This window comes from Anopheles coustani, chromosome 3 (assembly GCF_943734705.1).
Source record: "Anopheles coustani chromosome 3, idAnoCousDA_361_x.2, whole genome shotgun sequence".
Lineage (NCBI taxonomy): Eukaryota > Metazoa > Arthropoda > Insecta > Diptera > Culicidae > Anopheles > Anopheles coustani.
The window spans coordinates 41,642,535-41,665,024 of NC_071288.1; the positions used below are offsets into that span (position 1 = coordinate 41,642,535).

The 22,490-nt window shown below is 42.7% G+C and overlaps 1 protein-coding gene across 1 annotated transcript; it reads right to left on the reverse strand.

The window, feature by feature from the left end:
* Positions 1 to 2,390: 2,390 nt before the first annotated feature.
* LOC131261321 (protein phosphatase PP2A 55 kDa regulatory subunit) lies at positions 2,391 to 15,457 on the reverse strand. Its single transcript, XM_058263329.1, has 5 exons — positions 15,367 to 15,457; positions 13,968 to 14,354; positions 6,304 to 6,455; positions 4,202 to 5,011; positions 2,391 to 4,095 (listed from the first exon to the last, which is right to left on the reverse strand). Exons 1-5 carry the CDS (start codon positions 15,455 to 15,457, stop codon positions 3,727 to 3,729), a joined length of 1,809 nt encoding a protein of 602 aa, XP_058119312.1. The 3' UTR covers positions 2,391 to 3,726.
* Positions 15,458 to 22,490: the final 7,033 nt, after the last annotated feature.

The window sequence follows — 22,490 nt, forward strand, 5'->3', positions numbered from 1 at the left end:
CTACCGTCGATTCTAATATAAACAGTTGAGTTTTCTTTTTTTTATAAATTTTGTCTTTTTGATATACATTTGAGCATTCATATGCATTGTTTGTTTAACAAAACAGTAAAAAAAGAATGTGAAGTAAAGTAACTCAGGATTGAGTTTTCAGGCGAACCAAGCGTTCATTTGCCAGACAGAAAGAAATAAAACATTGGGAGCTATCGGATACGTTTTTCTCTATCGATCGATATGGTATATCGACCAACAAGTGTTCATTTTCGGGATACTTGGTTCACTTAGCAATCGCGAACGTTGAAAGTTATCTATCGATATATCAGTGGATAAAACGGCTGCCAAACGCGAACAAATTTGTCGTGCAGTTGCTATATCGATAGATATTGCTATCGCGAACGCTAGAAGATGAACCCTATCGATCGATATATTTTCCACTGCCATGGACCAGTCGATAGCGAGTTAAAAGCTCATTTTTAATGATGGTACACTAAAAAATCAACACGAATCCACAATAACTAACACCACTGAGCATCACAATTCGTTATTTCTACCAAAATCACTGATTTTATTGATTATTTCTTTTCATCTGATTTCATCTGTTTACCAAATGTATCACTTGACCAGTAAAAAAAGGATACTTGGATCCAGCTGGATGACGATTGTCTTCCATGCGATTTTTACATCCATAGAAAAGTAGCTAATTAGCAGCCAGAAAACTGGTTGCCTTATCGACCGATAAATTTATATCGACAGATTCAGAAAAAGCGTACGCGATGCAAAATTCGAGTAGATAACTTTATCGACCGATAAAAATGCCTCGATCGATTGATGAAACCTACTTCGTTCGCGATAGGCATCATTGAACGAATGTCTAATTCGAAGACGCTAGCCGTTATGCTTAACACCTGAGGGATGATTATTTTTGATCGTCAAAATGGAACAGTTAACAGAAACTACCATATGCTCACTTCAACGTCGATGTAGCAAGAAAACAGTTCTCCCATTGTAAAGCACATAATAAATGATAGCAACTTTCAACCATTATGATTGCACTGCAATGAAAGTTTCTTCATTCACGACACGGGACAGTCTGAAGCCAAGTAGCAGCATACTTAGATCAGGATCAATAAACTGTTAACAACATACTATCTTAAGGGTAAGTCAATACCAAAAGCTCCAGAAGAATGCAAAAGTAAATCAAGCCTAGGAGTTAGTTGGAATAAAAGTAAGATCGGTAAAAAGAGAGACCGATGCAAAGCTATTTTTTTCCACCGCCATTGTTTTGACAGTTTATTCAAAAATTGATTACAAACACACTTGCATTATGCGAGAGATTTTCGCAACAATCTCCAAAACGATACAGGTTACCGGAAATTCTGGACCATTGGCTCAGGACCTCGCGAATATTGTAGTAGCATAAAGTTTGGAGTAGTCAAAAGTGCTCCTCGCTGCGAAGTCATTGGATATGGATCCTGTTGGTTGCCATGATATGGTCGAAATCAAGTCTGACTATTCCAAATTGTCTGTTTAAACAAACCGAAACACATTTTTAAGCTGCTCGTAAAAGGTAAACAAAGTATGGCTCCTTACATGGTATCCTTCCACCTCTCCTCTTTACCGATCTTCAGTTGGATTAACGAACCATTTCACGTTGCTATGGTAATTTGAATTTTATAGTGCTCGTCTCAATTGAGGGTTAAGGAAGCGTTTGATAATTGGCGGTAAGTTATGTAAAGTTGCTATCATTAAAAGTAGGCTTACGAAGGTTTTCAACAAACAAATCATTAAACTGTTTTTCATCTTTGAAAACTCTTTTTATGTTGGCCACGTTTAGACTTTACGTAACGTAGGGGAGGGATTCGCATTAAACTAGGTATTCCATATTCACATGTTTGCTAAAAATATAAAAACAATCAAACTTCTACCCTTTTGTTGGCTACTCACAAATCGGCCAGTTAAGTAAAATATAGTTTCCAAAGCTGAGAACAGCGAATTGATGTTACAAAATCTAAACGTGGCCATTTGCGAAAAAGATTTTAAACCGATAGTGAGTGAGTAGCTGTTGAACTGCCACGTAAAAGCTTGTTGCACGATATGCCTTCCCGCTGGGCCTAGGTGTTGAACTTTGGGCGTTTGTTTGCTTTCTTGTACACTGTTCCAATCGTCCAGTTCCATTTCCGCGTGCTATACGGTTCGTTGTTGAAAAAGCTTACCGGTTCCACGCAAAATCGACTTTACCGCGAATCGTACAATCTCCGCTTCCTGTCTGACGTGGATGCTCCGTGAATTGAGCTCCAAACTTATCCATTTGTATCCTGCCTAGCTTAGTGAGGGTGATTCTGTCCGGTGTCGTCCTGTTTCGATACCAAATTATTACTCACGCTAACGGTAGATGCTGTTTAGTAGGTGTTATATTCTTCCAACTATACACCAACGCTACACTGTTAGAGTGTTGCTTAATATGCCTACTTGGCGCGCAGGGATAATGATTGATTTTTCTTATTCGTGTTTCATGTTTACAACTTCCTGCCTCCTATCGTCTACCTTCACTGCTACCCTAACTGCCTTATTACTTTTAGAATCCAGGACTAACGATCTATCTTCCTTTATTACGTTCTTGCCCTACCGTTATAACGGACGACGCTCATATACACGCCAACCCACACACCACGTTTTCACTTCACTTTATGCTCGCAAATCTCACACACAGCAATCATTCCTCAATCACCCCTCCCGGCCCCTGCTAATCAAAACTTTCTTACTCCTTTTCTCAGGGGAACTTTTACTCCATGCATTCGCACTACACATTCACACATACCCGCGCGTGCTTACCCATACGCATGGCGTTTCCCGAATAATTGTGCCGCCGCTTTCATGCCCTCGCTGCTAAGCTAGTACTGAAGCTATGGATTTCCCTCTGGATGATGCTATTTTTCAAATGTTTTGTTTCTGGTGTTGCTCCTTACAATGCTTAGTTGGATTATGATCGTTGACCGGGATGACAAAGGGGGGTTGGGATTGCACGATCTTACACTCACGTACGGAAGCGAAAGGATTGCAAAAAAGCACAGGCAAATAATCTCTCAAAACAAGCGACGAAAAAGAGATCCCCTTTTCATGGTTGCAATGAAGCCCCCTTCCGCGGTTTTACGTTGCCGTGCCACCCTTTTTTCCTGGTCCGTCACAAACCTTTATTTAATGACAAAAACTTTCAGTACGGTTAGCGTTTTTGAATTTTTGGATGAATTTACCATTTGATCATGACCCCCCGGGTACCACACAGCTTTTCCTTCAACTGCATCGCATTTGATTGTATCTTCCCCATCATTTGTTGTTCTGCGTTTGCTCGACATTAACTTCTTTACAGGTTTCGTTTTTTTTTGCTACTCCCTACCTACCTAGGCAAACACTCGCTTCCCACTTACTCCTTCTTCTCTCCCCGGGCATCAAACATCCAGCTCGCTGCACTGACCAACCGCTACATCCGTTCTCCCGTGCACGAAACATTAGGCATTCGTTTGCATCAGGTTCCAGTAGAACGGGGTTTTTGCTCGATCGGAACCATCTACCAAATTCCCCGTTTTTAAACCCATTTGTTTTCCTCACCACCGTGTCTCGTACAACCACATCCATTTTTCATATCCTCAGGAAAATCTATCAATAATAATAATAATAATCATTATAATTATAATAATAATTAATTATCCTCGCTACTACTATTACTATTAGCTAAAACTTATCCTGAAATATGAATAAATTATTGGTTGCGGCCACGGCGATGATGTTCTCGAGCGGATGCCAGGCAGTGTGGAGGATCCGCTTGTTGAAGGCCAAACAGTCAACGCTGATCTCGTCCTTTTTCCGCTTGCCACCGGTGCACACCTTGCGCGGCTTCAGCACCGTTTTGGGCTTGATAATGTCGCGCGAAGCTTCCAGCGTGACGTCCTTGTTCGTGTTCCGATCGAAGATGCGGAAAAAGTTGTTGTAGCTACCGGTCATGATGGCCGAATCGTTCCCATTCCAGCAGCACTCGAACTTGTCGAAGATGCAATCGTTCTCGTAAAGCGAACACAGCTTCGTGCGGAGGTATTCGTGAACCTATGGCGCAGCGAAAGGGAAAATGGTTTGGGAAAGCATTAGTTAAGGCCCCCTTGCATACACGGGAAGCAGCTCCTTTCCATCTCCTTCGATTCCTACTACTTACCGGATACGTCTCGATCGGCTTCGTTTCCATGTGCAAGTCCCACACCTTAATACTCAGATAGTCCCGCGAGATCATGTAGCGGCCCGAGTTGCTCAACTTCACGTCGCTGATCGAGCTGATGATCTCGCGGAAGAAGCTCTTGTTGGTGATATCCACGTCCTCCGGCTCCTCGAACAGCTTCGCGTGGCGATCGCAGAGCGCCGACGATCGCATATCACATAACCTGATAGTACCTTTACTGCTCGAGTAGACGAACACGTTGCACTCGGTCGGGTGGAACTCGGCGGCAGTGATCACCTCCGTCAGCTCCTCCATGTTCGCCGGCTTGATGTCGACGATGTTGAAGCTCTGGTCGGTGATCTCCAGGTGCCACAGGTTGATCCGCAGATCGTCCGCCGACAGGTACGTTTCCTGGTCCGAGTTCACCGAGATCGAGTTGATGTGGTAGGTGTGCGCGTTCGCGAAGATGCGACGCGGCGACGCTTCCACCATCAGGTCCATCGGTTTGATCGACGGTACGCGCAGCGCGCTGATCGACGACGGGTCGCGTATGCTCCCATTGTCCTCCCGTGTGTTGTAGCCCTCGACCCGCTTGTCGCGCTCCGACACCTTCCACAGCTTGATCGTTTTGTCGTTGGTCGAGAGCAGAAAATGCGACTGGTTCTTGCGCTTGAGCCATCTGATTTTATTGATCTTCTCCTCGATCTCCAGCGACTTTAGGTAGTCGAACTCGGGCTCGTGCGACTGAAAGGTGGAGTAAACGTTGTACTCGCCGCGTCGTGGTGACGCCGCTTTCGATGCAGGATCTCTCTGTGCGGGGAAGAGAAACACACAATTATTTTGAGCCAACTGCGAGTAATCGCATCTATGTGGCGTCTCCCAACCAACAACAGCTGTGCCGGTGCTAGTTAAGATCATCCATATTCATACGGCATTTGTCACGTGTCAAATTTACATCCGTTTCGGTTCATTCGCCACTAAACTCTTGCTCGCAGAGTCCCGACTAAACTCTGTCGCAACTATAATTGTTTTTCCAGCAATTAGCACATCTGGGTGGGTACCAGTCTCATCATTTATTCATTAGCTCTTAAATCTTTCACCAACTATTGCCAAGTGGACAGAGCTAAGAATAAAACATGTTGAGTTTGAATCATGTACTTTCCTAAATGTTTCTTTCAACGTTTAAAAACAACCTTTTCATTTTTATGCATTTTGAATGTGTAAATCAAATACTTAATTGATCATTTAACTGTTCAAACATGTGTTCAACTCATTCAATCTCTACGAAAGCAACTTAAAGCCCCAACTTGTGGTGGTGGTGGCCGATATTGTCACTAATGTACAATTTAACAAACGAAGTTTGTAGTTAGTACCCTCTTCTAGAGGCAAAGGCAAAAAATTTTGCTCAACAAAACTTGTTGGGTAGTTCTGTGCAAAATTGCTTAGTCGTAAACATCGAGGATAAATTAAAGATAAACATATTATGGATGCTTTAGTTTTTATAATTATGTTTTTTATTTCGTAAAAAGAAAAAACCAAGAACATACCTTGTGTGGTGTCTGAGAGTCTTCAAAGGTATGTGGATTTTATGGTTTAGAGAAGATGTTGTATACATAAAGATCCCCAAATCCCATTGGAGTTTGAGTTGAGAATGTTTCGCTACGCTAAGAAATATTTTTCTTTGCTAATTTTTCAACACGTTGTGGCACCGTGGGCCGGAAAGTCGGGCAAAACGGGGCCATGAGTTTGACACCAGTGCAATACACTTTCGACCTCTTTCAAAACATCCCGTACACACAGTCAATGAAAATGAAAAGGAACCTGACCGGTTCTACGGGGACCGGTGTGTTACATAAACCGTGCGTACCCCCCTCCCTCGCCGTACTGGCTTTTCGACATCAGCGCCCGAGGCCAAAGAGAGCACTTTCATTTCTTCATGATCAATATCTGCCTGTGTGCGCGCCCGGTGGACTGAATGTGCGCGAAAATGTGCGATTTTTCTTGTACGATTCGCTGGTTACAGTTTTGCTGCCATGGAACTCTGCAGCGAAGGGATGGGTTAAGGATGCTGCAAGATTTCCTGGCGGATGCTTCGAGCTTACCTGAAAGATGACGACCCGTCCACCTTTATCACCGGTGGCCAGCAGTTCTCCGTCGTGATTAAACTCGACGCAGGAAATGATGTCGGCCTCGGTAACATCATCGTCCAGGGCACCCTTTATCTGTGAAAAGCACCACGATGTTTCGCCATTACCTGCAAGACATAAGGAAGAAGGTATAATAAATTAGAGTTGGTGTGGTATGAAAGGATTATTTAAACGATAAGAGAGGCATATTTTTAAAACCGAACTGTGATGCATTTCAATAAAGAGTGCCTAATCAATGCGTCATCTTGATACGGTGCTGAACGTTTTCTGGTCTTGGTCGCATGCATCCTCAATATTGTTTCCATTTTGTAAATATTGGTTAGTGCGTATGGGAACGCGGTCCAACTAACCATCAGCCTCGAGCATCACGCCAACCATTGAGAAATGGAACGAAAGGTGACTTTGTCGTGGCTTTTTCTTGTTTCACTCTCCTCGCAATCAGAGCACATTCTCTAATCAACATTTGATTGCGACACCGCTTCACCAACCAACCTCTAAAGCAAAGCTGATACACCAACACGTGAATACTGTTCGTTGTAGTTCGTCATGTACGTAGAAATAAGCAAACCCCCACGCCATGTATCTTATCAGCTATGCAGCATTTTTGATATAACAAATTTGTCCATATTTTAATTGTTTGTTGTACACGCCCTAAAAGGGGCAGAAGTTTGGAGTGCTAGAGGGGGGGACCTTGCACAAATGGCATATCTTGATAGCTTGTCGCGAAAATGCATCAGCAACTGCAACAAATACAATTCACAGTCGATTGACTCTTCCAAAGAAAGGTCATTCGGAGGCACCTTTTTTATAAACAAGTTTACTTACGTTTACTTTGAGCATATTGAACGAATAGTAAAAATTATCCAACAATAAAATTGCATTACTTTACCAGGCATAGACTCACATAAAGTCTTTCAAACAGTTTAAATATCCTTTACGTAGAAATATCCTTCAGTCGGAAATGTTATGCCATGCATATAAATGCCTCTGAAAAGTCTGAGATCCATTGCATCCATTTATAAAATAAAATAAAATTGAATCATACATCGATGTAAAGAAACATAAACTCTCGTTAATTATTCAAATGAAAGATTGTTTTCGATGATGGAAAAATGGAAGATAAAAAAAAAGCTGTGGCATCCATAACCGCTTTGAAAGAATCAAATGATGGTGTCATTTTTTCTATCATCATAATTTTCTTCCCTTGGAGAAAGACTTACGTAATGGGAAAAAATAATAAATCAATACTGCTATTGTCAAGGTAATATAATCAGAAATCAGCTAACTTTATCTCGATAGAACCCGCTGATTTCAAAACTAAAGATTCGACTATTAGTGTCCATCTACGCATCGTATGAAACGCCTTTAGCATCTGAAGCTGCTTGTTTTGAACTTAACCAGTGGGGTGGGTTCAGGTGAGGGAGAGAGGGAGGGGCAAATTCATTCATAATGTTCGAATAACAACAAGAGTTGTTCACAATCCATTGATCGTCAAGCTTATATCTCACAGCAACAATATCCAAAGTGTGCGCATTGAGAACAGTTCAATCTAATAAAATCTAATTTGCACACACGATGTGCAATCCTTCCGTATTCGAATCCTTTCGGTATAAATTCCTCAATACGAATGCGGGAACCCTGCAATGATGCTGCATTACCCAACAATAAATCGAAGATGTCCTGCCAAAGTTTCCCAAAGCTTCGAAGCCGGTGTCTCCCAAATAAACAACGATCGCTGGCGCTAGTTTTACTCTCAATTATCGAACAATTAGTAAAGCCAATAACGTATCATTCGACCTAATGAACGCTTCGTCTGAAGCGTGTTTGTAGCTCAAGGTAACTTTCCCGGCCCGTAGCAAAGTCCCTTAAAGTTCCACCCGGGCCAGTGCGGACCATATCGAGACCTACGACATATCGGGGGAGATTAAAAATAACGACCAACCATTATCACATCCTGGCATACCGATGGAAAAACTGCCAGAATGGTGGAGAGGAAACGAGACTTTTGCGAACGCTCAACTGGATTACCGCACACCATAACCGAGTAACCAAATTTGCCTTGTCTCTGGTTAGGTTTTCGGGCTAGAAACAGTAAAGTGCAGCTAGTACAGACTCCGGAGATGACGTTGTCTGTGCGGCGCGACCTCGGAGAGGAACACTTTTTCCAATTTCCTGTTTGTGTGCCTTACGACGTCACGAAGGAGTTTGCCGCCCGCGGGATAAAGTGGCGTGCCGCAGTTCCTTTTGCCTGCGGCAACGGAAGAAGGTAATTTGCTGTGTGCATAATGGATAAAATGGGATAGAATCGATTGGAAATTAATGTCACCTTTCGTTAAGAGGTTAACGCTAACGTTAAAAGGTTGCTTCAACGCCCCAGTTTTGGAAAGAAAAAAAAATTAAAATAAAATGTGGACGGCAATGAGTAATAACGACGATTGTATTTTATTGTTTTTATCAATGTCATCAACCAGCTGAAAACAGTTGCCAGAAAAACGAATTTAAAAATAATCTCTGCTGAGAATGAGAGAATAATTTAAGAACTATGTAAACAGACAAAAGCCTTTTTGCAATTATGAACATTTAACTTTCTCATTCAACCGATGTTATATGTATCGATTTTTCTCTTTATGAGACTCCTTACTATACTTGTTGACAATAAGTGTTCAAAACAGTCATTAGCTTTGCTGGATTTTTTGACAAAATAGTTGACAAAATAGTCTTTAAACCACATACAATTGTTTTCTATTATACCACAAAACGGTATAAATTTCTTCGTCCACTACCGGGAGAGTCTATTAAATCCCAATCAACCGAATTCAAGTATTGAACATATGCCAAATCAAGAAAAACGGTCGCACGAGGCCAAATACGTTGGCCAATTTTATGCTTTGGAGAATGAATTGGTTTTGCTTGCATTGTAATCATCCGGGGGACGCCAAGGATGACACAATCACTGGCTTATGGCGCTTAAGGATCGTGGGGTGCTTTAATCTGCTCAACTTCTCTCTTCGATCCACACAACAAACACCCCAACTCCTCCCCTCCCTGTATCCACCCACTCATTCATCTTTTCCAACGTAGGATTTATTCTCGGTTGGGTAATGGCAAATTGCGACGTGATGGATCGATGCTTAACTTGGACTATGTGGAGATATATACCCAACATTCTGAATTGCTGAACAATTGTTGTAAAACCAGTGGTTAAAAAGGAAAAATTTCCAATTAAATAAAAAAAAATTGGTTTACGCTTATTTTTTATTATTATGGGTTTTCATTGATCGGTTTAGGTTGTCGATGGTTTAAAAGCCGATGGAGGCCTCCGGGATAGGGCATTGTGTAATGACTGAAAAATACTACACAATTGCAGACACAGTTTAAACTAAAAAAAACACTGTGAAATTTCCACTCTCAGACAACTTTCTCCTTCGATACTACTTCGAAAGGATGCAAAAGCAGCGGAACGGAAGAACATTGTGGAGCACATGTTTCACGAGAATGTGCAAAACATAACGTACTTACAGGCGCGAGCAGGACGGCGCGTAGCCTCCGCACCTACTTGCGGTGCTCTTCACGCCCGAGAAATCGCAAGCAGGTGCTGTGTGTAGTCGTCTCCTTCATGCTCGCAACATATCGATATGAGAATTCCCGTCAAAGCTGCGTTAGCATATTCGCGGGTTCGCAAGAAACCCAATTTATGGTTCTCCCCAAAATGAAGAAATCTACATTTTTTTAACTAGAAACGTCAAAAGATAACGTAGCAGCGTAGTGAAGAAGAAGAAGGTAGCGAACCCAAAAGAGAGATGGGGTTAGAAAATGGTACACAATCACAGAAGCCGATGTGGAGCGAGAGTGAGGTTATGGTTGTTTGTTGTTGCACTAGAATGTCGTTTGTTGGTGGTTTTTGATAATTTTCATCCTACTTTCAAAGGCATAAAAAGAACAGTTTGATAGAACACACTCACCGGCCATGTCAAATCCAATCGCGACCACTACCGGAGTGGGACTTCATACAATTCACAACTCGGAATCAGCGGAATCGGTTCTAGTGACAGATTTTTTTCTCTCGATGGATCAACCAAGGACCACAATAATCGATCCGCCGGAACACGGGAAGATGCCACCTTTTATCGTTGCAAGCGAAAAAAATTATATCGTTGAGAAGATGCGGTTCTGTTGGAGCCTGCTGCTGCGAAGCAATGGAAACGAAGCCGCAGCGAAACAACAGTGAAACGTTTTGCGCTTTATAACACTAATGCACTGGAAAGGGAATGAAATTCGCTTTTTTGACCGCTCCTGCATCAACACAAATTTATCCCGTTTTATGTCTTACGAACAACACGCTGCACGAAAGAGATACAAAAGGGCGACATTTAGCATCGATTATTTGGAAGATTTCACATTGACTGGGGATAGTAAATTGAGTGTAAAAACGGCATCGGTAAACGAATCGTAGTTATCAGTATTTCCTGCAACTTACATCTACACTATAGAACTCGGTTGCCGATGTTGCGGACGAAATGTGACATTGAAGAAACTAACTGTTATTCCCGGAAGAGGACTAGAATAAAATAATTCAAAAACATAGGCTTTAAGAAAAACCACTTTTTAATTTCTAATCCCTACGTCACAGTCTCGCAACCGCACACATTAACACAACACACACACATACACCAATGGGCCGCATCCGTGGATCCTATTCGCGATCCGCCAACACTTGCCGACTCTTTCATTCAACCAGACCTTGACGGAACCACCGGATTCGCATGCAGTAGTGGACAAACTTCTTTCCAAATCTCTTCTTCGTCTTGACACATTCGCTTTTCTACGTCATGCAAGCGTTTTTTTCCATTTCTTTCCTTAGCAAACCGAGTCCTGAGGCTTACTTTCACGGCATTATTGGCTTCGAAGGAAGACACACCGATCTTATTTTGTTCTATCACAAATAGAACTGCAATCGATGGTCGTTTTTTACTATTGACATTTAACTTCTTGATGGTTTCGATTTTTCCACCACACTCGCAAGCATCTCGACGAAAAGGACATGAATGATGTCACTTGTCCAGGCAATCTGCAACCAAAGCGATGCCGTACGCGGTCGGAAAATAACCCAAGCTTGCTGAATTCATGTTGAAAAGCACTAAAAACACGCACTCGATAGCGTAGAAAAAGAAACCGGAATGGCACGGCTCCATACGGACGTATGTGTCCTTATAGAAATCCATGCCCCATGATCTCTTTTCTTCTCACTCTAAATGCGTGTTATCTTCTACATGTTCTTCGAATCCCATCTCCTCTTTCTCTTTCTCACGCACCTCAGACACACACACACAAACACCGCGGTACTATTTCCGACAGCGTTCTTTTCGCCACAAGCAGTTTGCACGGCACAACTCCACAATCTTGCACACACGCTTAGCTGGATGGTGAGAAAACCATCTTCACTCGCATCAAACCACCGACAAAATACTCCATTTTGCACCTATCCAGCGCTTTGCGTGCACCTCGTGACACAGTTGCTGGCGTGCGTTACGCGCGAAGTTTTTTGGGCGAATTGCGAAGCGTTTAATACCTTTCGAATAACCACCAGCTCGGATACGAACACTCGTGGAGTGAACTACAATTGACGGTTTTGTGCGGATGACTGGTCCGGCTATAGTGTTGGCAGAATCATTAATCGACAGATTCGAAGATTCGATCCCTCGACGGATTCTAATGGATTGAATCCCATTTGACGGATTCAGATTAGGTTTGATTCATTTGAGATTTGAATGAGATTTGATTAGTTTGTGGCTCGATTTGATTCGATTTTGATAGAATAGAATGGATTGGCAATAGATTGATTTATCATAGATTGATGATGAGGATGATCTCTGATGAAAAAAATGTTGAACCTATTTTTGGTAGTATAAGAGCCCTGCTACACGAGCCGCAAACTCAAAAAGTTCGCGGCGAAAAGAGGGGAAAAACCGAGAAGTTTACGTCAAAAACTTTTCAGCTCCGTGAGCCGAAAACTGCACCCGCGAAGTTTTTTCAGCTACCGCAAACTCAAATGCGCGAGAAGAAGAAGATGAAGAATAAATAGATGTAAACATAACAAATCTCAAAAACAAAATAAACGGACATACGGTGATAAATTTACGTGCTACGGTGATATTTTATCATTGGCTGGCGGGGGTCATGACTGGCAACAGCATTGGTACCGCAGAACGCGGCTACACGAACCGCGAAGATTTTGCGGGTCGTGTAGCGGGGCTCTAACGGTGGTTATCTGAGGTGTTTCACCATTCCATTTAGCCCACGGAGTGACAACGATTCAGACCAGTATCTGATTTATTTTTTCACTAGATTTTTATTAAAAATATTAATCTCTATTGTGAATCTTCTTTAGATAGTGTTACAAACAAAAATCACTGGGTCCGATTTTCAATGCCTGCGAAGAACATCGTTTCGATGCGTTAGTTGATTTTTAAGATCAGCAGAGCTACGTACTACGGTGAACCTCACAACGGAAATATGTGGCATGTTTTTATCACGGGAAAAGCAAGTTATCAGTTGTGATTTGATGGGGATTCAGATTAGGATAAGCAGTTTCCTATCGATTGGCATTGATTGATTTACAGTGCCTCGTGACTGTTTGATGGATTGAGATTCGGATTTGAGGATTGGAGTTCGCAGTTGGGATTCGGGTTTTCCACCACTAGTCAAAACTGGGACCACACTCAAGGTTGCTGGAACGGAGCAATACTTGATTTAAGAGGTTGGATCACCACAGCATTTCAGCAGTTCCTTTTGACGTTAAAATCGGCGGTTGATGTAGATACACAGATAGGAGTATTCCGTTAAATTGCAATCAAACAGATTTGTTGGTACAGAAATCATATGTTTGATAGCAGCTGATTAATATAGATATATTTTCCATCCTGGTGCAACTTTTTTTTTATTATAGAAGTAAATTCAAACGTTGGTTACGAATGAACGTCTATATAACAACCTTGGGAGTTAACTTGATACTAACCAAGGCTCAAAATCCGTACCTTCAGGTTGTCAGCGTACATTTAAAACTTCACATCTGCAATTTAATTTACCAGTGTATTGATGTGACGGTTATCTTTCCAATAGCAACCTGCATTAATTAATGAACAAACGTACGTGCAAGTGATAATCCTTTTTCAGAACTGATAGCTGTTGAGGGCTGGTTACACGATCGTAGTTAGAAACAGATCATTTTTTACTACTACATAGGTGGTGCTCATGGTCCAGCGGTAACGCAAGGACACACCACGTCAGATGCCGTGGGTTCGAAAAACTATAAAACATGTTGTAGATCCATACATTTTGTTTTGTTTTCATTAATTTTAAGTTAATTAAATTATTTGCGAAATTGATTGTTTGTGATACATCAAGAATTAAGAAAATAATAGACAGGGAAAGATTTATACTTTGAAGCTATTATATGAAAAAGACACCACCCAAGTATAAGCATCTCGATGATAGTATAAGAATATAAAGAAACAGTCATTTTTAAATATAACGTGTGTATATTATCACATAGAACAAATATTGGATTGTAAAATAATGTAAGGCAAACTAAACCAGAGTAAAATGCCAAATTTACTTACCACCAGAGCTGCCGCTGTTACTGCTGCTGCTGCTACTAAATTGCTTTTTAGTGCCATTGACGGCTGTGTTGATCATGTATCCGATCTTGGTGAAGCTTGACTGTCGTATCACAGGTCGGGGCGGTATTGGTGGGGGCATATTGATCGGGGGACTGTGCGGTGGGCTGGGACTTCCCGTTAGCGTGTATCCGTAGCTATCGCCCGCCCCGCTCACCACCGTACTGGTCGGGATGGTTACCGGATTCGTAGTCGATCGGCCCCATCGTCCGATCGATGATGCATTCTGGCGGAAGCTAGTTTGCACCTTAGCTGTGAGGAGTGGATGGGTATTTATCAGAAAAAAAAAACAAATATATAACTGTTTGTTATTCAATCCAAAAACATCGACTATTAACCAAACGTACACATCTGATTTTCCATGAAATGCTCAAGACCCCGCCGAACCCATCTCCGCCGATGTCCGGTGAAATAATTAAAAGAGATAACAAACCGGTCCGAAGCGATAAAACGCCACCATCGTTACGCGCTTCTACATCGTCTTTGCCGTCATTAAGCGACCACCGTCGAGGACTACAATGGCGCGGGCGTAATAAATGTTTTATCATGTCACTCTGCCGGGCTGACAGACGGACACACTTGTCGTCACACTAAGGTGAGTGTTTACGATTCTTATGGACACCTTCACCTGCCTAGCGAGGTCCGGTCTGTTTATGTAAGATCCTTCTATTTGAATTGCTCAAAATTGACCCACATGTGCTCGTGGATCGATCGCGTGCATTTTCCTTACTATTGAAAAAGCTATGTCTATTACATCCGAGAGTTTGCTGATATAAAGTTATCTATTGTTTTTTTTTTTATTATTTATACTTAATTTGTCTGGCTATGGTTAGTATCGGAACAAAGAACATTTAATAAAAGTCTTAGAGACTTCGAAGCGTCGTTCTTGCGCTTAAAGACGTAGTATAATTTAATTCAATTTAGCTACTTCCGGCTTAAAACTCCCTAAACCGGCAATTACCGGTAGTGTCATCTGCCAGTGGCAACACAATTTGCTGCTCCATCCGAGCGACCTTTTCAATTCATGAAAAAAGTAATTAATCATGAGAAAACTAACGACCAACAAGTAAAATTATCCACCCGAATCACAGTGACCTATTTGTGTGCCGAACGTCCTCCGCCCGGTCCACCGAGAGGTGAAGAGCACACCTTCCTTCACCGAACTGAGGTGACCGTGAATTATCATGAGCGAGACAGACGTCCCGTCCCGGGGGATGCCGTAAATAAAGACGGCCCCGACCGGACAGTTGGATGGTGAAATGCTTCTCATGTCTAAGAATTGTTTATCCCGGGGGAAATAAGGACGCACTTCGTTCTCGACGTTCAGGGCTGCAATACTTACACTTCATCGATCGATCGGAAGCTGCCGCCGTGGACGAAGATGCCGATGCCGGCTGGGACGATGCCGGGGATTTGTTGGAACCATAAATCATACACTGTTGTTAGCCGCGGATTGGCGGCGCTGCACTTCTGGCTTTTCTCAAATGGCTTACCAAGGCGGCAAAGTATGCTAGTGCCTGGGGCTGATAACGTTCAGACTCTCCTCCTCCCGGAAGCTGTTGGTGACAGGGCGATAGCTAGGATACGGGCTCTGGTGAAAAAAAGGACAAGAAATGAGGCAAACAGTGAGTTGCAAATCCAAACTATGATTAAAGAAATGTCACTGAACAAATAAGTGATATGAAACAACAATCTGTATGTGTTGGCCTGAATGCTGGACACCGCACGGGAAGAAAGATACCACTTTTTGTGTTTACATTTGCTTATACCAGTCACAAAAGAAAAAAGACTTTCATCCTCAAATAATAAACGTTGAAACATACAAAACAACTTTAACAAACAAACTCCTATTTTTAACAATTTAACAAAAGTTTTACTAATTCATAACGGCTTCTTGTGGTATTCAAATAGCACAGGCCATAGAAACAAGATGCAGGCTAAAATCTGCCGCCGTTTCCGGTCGCCTGTGCGAAACTGTTTGTGAATGGATTAACTTGTCAAGTTCATAAATAAGTACTCCAAAATGCTTGTAAGCATTTGAACGTGCATTCGATTGCTGTGACCATAAGGGAAATGGTCAGGTGGGCTTTTCGTGCAAGTGCACTGTTGCTAAGAGGTACACCGTGAAATTTTGATTTACCTAACCGACCATTTCTCATCTGTTGCCTAGCTTGTGTTAAACTGTAAAATTCCACAGAGTGGGCCATGGAACAGACTTGCACAATCCTCCTGATGAAATATGGTCAACAGACAATTTCGGGTAGTATGCAGCTGGCATTCGGCCAGCTATTTTATGTTTTTGGGCACTTTTTACACGAGGCACAGGGATTCGAGAGCATAACCAAAAGAAGTCCCTACTTCTATTGTAATTGCTGCTCATGAATAGCGTAGACTTTAAATCCTCGTCTTTAGGGTTGGCTGCTACGGTCATTCTGTGGTTTAGTATTTGTTCAGCAATTTATTAATTCATATGAATTATGTAAAATACAATATCACCAATTTATGAGCGATACAGATTATTTACGGCATTTTAAAACATATCAAAGTCAACAAAGTTCTATGGCATAGAAATATTTTGGGCTATGGAACGCTCTGGAGGGCCTCCGATTTTTCCACCACTTGGGCACCTTGGAATGAAACCAGATTTGCACGTGATATTTTCAAGCTACGTTAAATGAGTAGGAGCTTTTCTGTAATGAGTATATAAAGAAGTATTCCAGTTTGATTTCGTTCCAATGAAATGAATTTACTTGGTAATATTAGAGTGCTAGAATGTTTTGAATCACATTGAGCCTTGATTGGTTTAAGGATTGGAAAATTTGCCGTGTATACGTTTGGTATTCAGTGCTGTCTTTTCAATAAATTCAAAGAATGCGTGTGTAAAATAACCTGCTTATGACTTTTAACCGCGTTGAGATCGTTCGTCTGGACCAGGTCCGAAACTCTAAGCTAATGCTTCACACTTTGGCTTCATTGTCGCTACTTGCGCTAGCCGTCGGCTCACGTGAGCTTCGTTCAAGATCCGTACATTTAAGGGCCGCCGCGGGTAGACTGAAGCCTCATTCCATCCATCCATCCATCACTCCACTCTCCGTTGCATTCAGCGTTCCGAGCCCGCAATCCAACAATCGGGGCGTTGATATTGCTGCAACTTGTGCTACTGCTGGCTGATTGTTATCACACGATTAGCGCAATTTCAAGCTTAACCTCTTCCGCTCCGGACCGATCACCACTCCGCGGAGACTCCGAGCCCCGCAACCGCCAACGATCGCGTACGCAATCGGTCAAGATGATCACGGAGAGATTGGCTCGATCGCGCCCTGGTGTGCCTTAGTGCCTTGGCAGGGTGCGCATTACTCGCGGATACAAACATGCTAGCCCTATTGCGCCATTCAAACCAATGTGTACCACACCACCACCACCAGTAAGCGGCTGCCGCGTAGTTAGTTGTTTAGTTTAGCGCCACATGGAGAAGTCTTGCGCCATAGTAGCGCAAATTGTGATGTGCATGTGCTACGTTGACGAGGGCGACTACGTTTTTCTCCCACTCTTTGCGCCTTTTACCTACACCGGAATCGTACAATACCGTAAAGCAAGAGCCATCTTGAGGAAGATGTTTTGATTGAATGATGAATGGAATATGTGACTTATAAGAAAAGGCTGACCATCGCAACGAAACCACAACAACAGCCGGATTGAATAGCGATCGTCTGTGGCTATTTCGATTCGTGTGCGCTTGAAACTCAACAGGAGGTGATGGGTAAAGGATATTTAGTGGAGAGCTTCAAGTGTGAGCAAAGAATAACAAATTTGCGGTACTATGGTACTCGCAATCGAATATAGTCAACAGATTTGACATCACTCTGCAATTTCTAGGGTATTAAGTTGAGCTACTTGGTGAAGAAGCATATGTTTTACTTATTTGGTCCCTTTATGGTACGCCCGGTTTATTTTTTAGTTTATTCAAATACGAAGTTCTGCAACCTTAATATAAACACCATAACATTGGGATTGTTTAGTGATTCTCCTTTTAATAATACTCACAAATTAACTAAAATGTAAATATTATTACTATAAAGCTGAAACTGTCTAGAATTTGTGGAAACTGATTAATCTGACCTATCCAAGTTCGAACAAATTAAAATAGGCATTTTTTCAATCCATCACATTGACCATTTGATCAATGCAATTCTTTATACGAAATTTAAAAAAACATGTTTAATTGTATGTTACATAAGATCATCTAATCTCATTATATTTCCGGAATATTGATGAGTTAAATTGAAATATTAGCTAAAATGAAGTGTGAAATGATATTAGTTATAATGGGTATTTATGATTGTTCGAACATCGCACTTCTCTCGAGTTTATTATTTATGATTGATGGAACATCACACTTACATTTGATTTCCAAATATGCTGATATCGAAACGTGGGTCCGCGACAGCCGAGCGGTAGCGCCGGTTAGAAAGTCGGCCGATGAGCGCCGGGGTTCACCACCTCGACGGCGTATGTTCGAATCCCAACCGAGACCGGACCCTCCCCTGTACGAGAGGAATGACTATCCACGTACAACAGGGAAACAAGTCTCGTAATCCCTTAACGGGCAGGCATGACCAAATAGGTCGTTACGCCAAGAAGAAGAAGAAGAGATCGATACGTAAATCTAAGATTGTTTCCTTCTATCTAATAGGGGATCATTGCCCATTCTATGTTGCAGAGCAGCAGCATGTGCTCCAAAAGGGAAAAAACACCACAGTAGTGACAATTTAATCTAACGTCCTCGGGCTCCCGAGCTGTAGATCTGTCGTGCGTTGCTTGTAAATTAGACGAGGATCATCAACGCGCCTCGGCCCTCTCGCATACTCTCATCCGGATGGTTCGGATTAGCGGGTTGGCTAGTGTCGCTGCTTCCACGTTCAGCCATGTGTGGCGTGCAACATTAATTAACAGTTTGTTCAACGGCGCGTCTCAACCATCAGCAGACAGCTAGGCAAACCCCGGGGTATGCAAAACACAAAAAAAACCCAACCCCTCGAGCGAGGGGGAAGAATAAGCCATGGGAAACACATTACACCGCGAACCATAAATATCATCTTCAAGTGTAATTTACGCACGTGCAAACAAACCGACGACGAAGATTTGTTTTTCCGTGACCCTGCCGTCGGCGACGCCAACGCAGTGGCCCACCTTTTAACACGCTCTCTTTCATTGCGTCCTTGCATCGCGAAACCGTCAGCCAAATGTGCCGCGACACGATGATCATTATCATCATCAGACTTCAGAGTCATCATCCTCATGCTCGGGGCGGGTTGTGGCGGCAAATGACACGGTGGGAATGTGTTATTGTTTTCGTTTCAAGCAGCTCAAAAACCACTCACATGGGGAAGTTAAGATTAAAGAAAAAGAAACCCACCAATCGAAGAAGCCACCGACGGCATCGTTCGCTATCGATGGATAAAATTATGATCGATATGTCGATTATCGGCCCTGCCCGGCTGGTGTCCAATTAGATAATTCTAGCAAACACATAGCTGTCGAACGGCCAAGGCAAAATCGCTAATCACATTTCATGCCCGACGTACCTTCCGGTGGAGGTCCTTTTCGGAAGGTTCGCACTTCACAAACACTCTAAAGGCAGTCCCCCCTTCCTTTCCAACGTTAGTGATCCCTTGGTGTTTCGTCATGGTGTTATAACCTTACTTAGGATATCAACACCGCACACCGCATCGGAATACGAAAGTTTAAAAACTGCATCAAAACAACTGCACTGAGTAGCATCGTGTGAAGCAACCGGGCAAAAAACACGTAAGAAGGTAAGAGATGGTGATGGTGGCAGAAGTGGCAAAAGGAGGGTTGGTTGCTGCAGTAAGTAGCCAAAGAGACGACAACCTTCGCCTCAATTGCAGCGCGCGTTGTCACCTGAAAGGCAGGCCGCTTAGTGAGAACTCCGCCCGAAGCGTCTCGGGCAGGGGTCGGGAGAACGTCCTGCGAGTGTCGCGGGTGGAGGGTGACACTATGACCATACATGGCGGACCGGTTGGGTTTAGGTCAGTCAGTCAGTCCTACTAGCCATCCAGCCAGCCAGCCAGCCAGCCCGATGATAGCCTGTTTGCGGTGACCGTAACCTCGAGCAGAGCGCGATTGGACCTGAGGCTCGATCTTGCGGCGACGGAGTAGAGAGATCGATTGCGATTGCGAATGCGACACCAGGTCAAGGGGCGCCCGATCGGTGGGGACCTTCCGCAGCTCCACCCCCCACCCTGGTGTGTGTGTATATCGACACGACGCAGTTTGCACGCACGATTGCACACGCAAGCGACGCTGCGGACAGTTTCAGTGTGATTTTGAGCTGCCTAGGTTTGATTTATGGTCGCGCACATTCCGAAAAGCTAACGATGGCTATTTGCGGGGACTGACATTGGTTTTGGTGGCCGATCGGCGATGGGGAAGCCGGCTGGCCGAAACTGAGGAGGAAGGGGATGGGACAACTGTTGCGCACGTTTGTGATTGATGCGTGCCTTATTTCGCGTCGAATGAGATCGCGAAAGCAAACCGCATTTATGGAGAAGATGTACTAAAACAACTCTCTAAAAATACGACTATCACATCCAGTGCTCCCACACAGGCTCGCCAAGTAACTCTGGTTTATTGTAACTTTAAAAGTAGGACATCGGATCAGATGGCAGTTTCACATTCATTCCGAAAGGCGATCATTACGGAAAATCCCTACTAAATGTTTATTTGTTTTTCATTCCCACAAACCAATTGCGATAAATTTAACAATGTTGTGGGTAAATCGAACCTTACGATACTATTTCACAGGAAATCTCACTATTATACACTATACACTATACACTAAAAATATTGGGGAAACACTCATGAACAATTAAAATTTTATGTATGTTGTTAAAAAGGCCAGAAAAAAGTAATTCAATACATTTGCCAATTATTCGATCACTTGCTGATCATCGCTAAGAATGTGTACTGAATTTATTTATTTATCTAATAACACTTTATTTACTTATGATTTGTTCAATTTATATTATTTTAACACTGACTATTATGGTGAAATACTAAAGAACCTGAGAAAATGAGCTACATATTGACTTACTGCCATTGTATATTATAAATCCACTTTAACGCTCGTTGTAAATGGTTATGTCTTGTCCATTGTGGCTCGTAGACTATATGCGAAAATGGAAAAAACCGAGAAATTCCAGTATTTTCTTTTTCTCCATTAAAAATAATTAATAGTAGATTTTCGAAAACTAGACAAATTTTATGTCATTCGATATTTTTTGACTTGTTGTAAAATGCTCTTTTTCTTTTATTATTAAATGCTATGTATGCTATCTAAGAAAAAACTCTTTGTGATAAAGGCATCATCTTCCAGTGATCTTATATTTTCATCATAAAAATAAAAAAGAGATAGAATGTAATAACACATTGGAAAATACTACTATGATAGAACGAATTTATAAGTTCTCGTAATTCCTGTTTTGTTAATTATTCGAAATCGTCAAAGTTAACAAGCAATAAGGGTTATTTTAATGCCGAAGTTGTATAATTTTGTAAAACTTTTTCACAGTCAAATGTCTAGAAGAACTTACTTTCAAAAGTCATTGTTTGTAAGTTTTCGACCATCGTACTTCTCAAAATGATTCTTCCAATCCAAACATAGAAAAGAAGCTGAAAAATTGGCAAACGTGCCCCCAAAAAATGTAGCAAAAATGGAAAAAAACACGCTGGTAATGATTTGTGTTTCGATTGTGCTACTCTTTAGGAAGTATGAACAACATTTCACAATCACCCGCTATTTAAGACGGTCCTGGACGGTTATTTACAGAAAAGCCTTGTCGGGTTCCGCTTTACCCATGTAGCGGAAAGTCGCTAATTAGTCTCCGAAGGTGATAAGCGATCTACGCCGTCTCGGGAAGATTCGACCGGCCCAATCGGTTGATTGGTAGAGATTTTTGTCCCTTTCTTGGTCTTCTGCTCCCCGGTCACAACACAGTTAGCACAATTTCGACCTTACCCAGACATTTCCTCGACCCACGCTCGTTCGAACCACAGACTTACCGTTGATTTCGTGCAAATCCAGGTCGTTCTCTGCCACTTCGAACTCGACCGATAACCGAACGATTCGGAAGCACTAATGCGTTGCACTTCCGCTTCACCCGCGGAGTCCTTCAACCTGCGACCACTGCGGGCAGAGGCTGGGAAGTGGTCGGCCCGAGGCGATGGTGGTGCTGCCGCTGCAGCAAGCCTTGAACGTGGACACTCCTTTCCAGCGGCTCTTGATCGCGAAGATCGAGTTCGGTAGCGGTTCGCCGGCGATCGACCGTGTGATCAATGCGTGAGGCATCCACAGTGGACACGTCGTCCCAGCAATGTGCAGCCAATGCGTCGCTGTCACACAAGTACTTCCGGGTGCGTTCTCCAGAGCGGGCAGCGAGCTTCAAA

Coding starts and splice junctions, on each gene's coding strand:
- LOC131261321 (XM_058263329.1), bottom strand. CDS start 15,457: ATGATTTATGGTTCCAACAAATCCCCGGCATCGTCCCAGCCGGCATCG. Junction 14,355..15,366: donor TTCCGATCGATCGATGAAGT/GTAAGTATTGCA, acceptor TTTGGTTAATAG/TCGATGTTTTTGGATTGAAT. Junction 4,096..4,201: donor AGCCGATCGAGACGTATCCG/GTAAGTAGTAGG, acceptor GCTGCGCCATAG/GTTCACGAATACCTCCGCAC.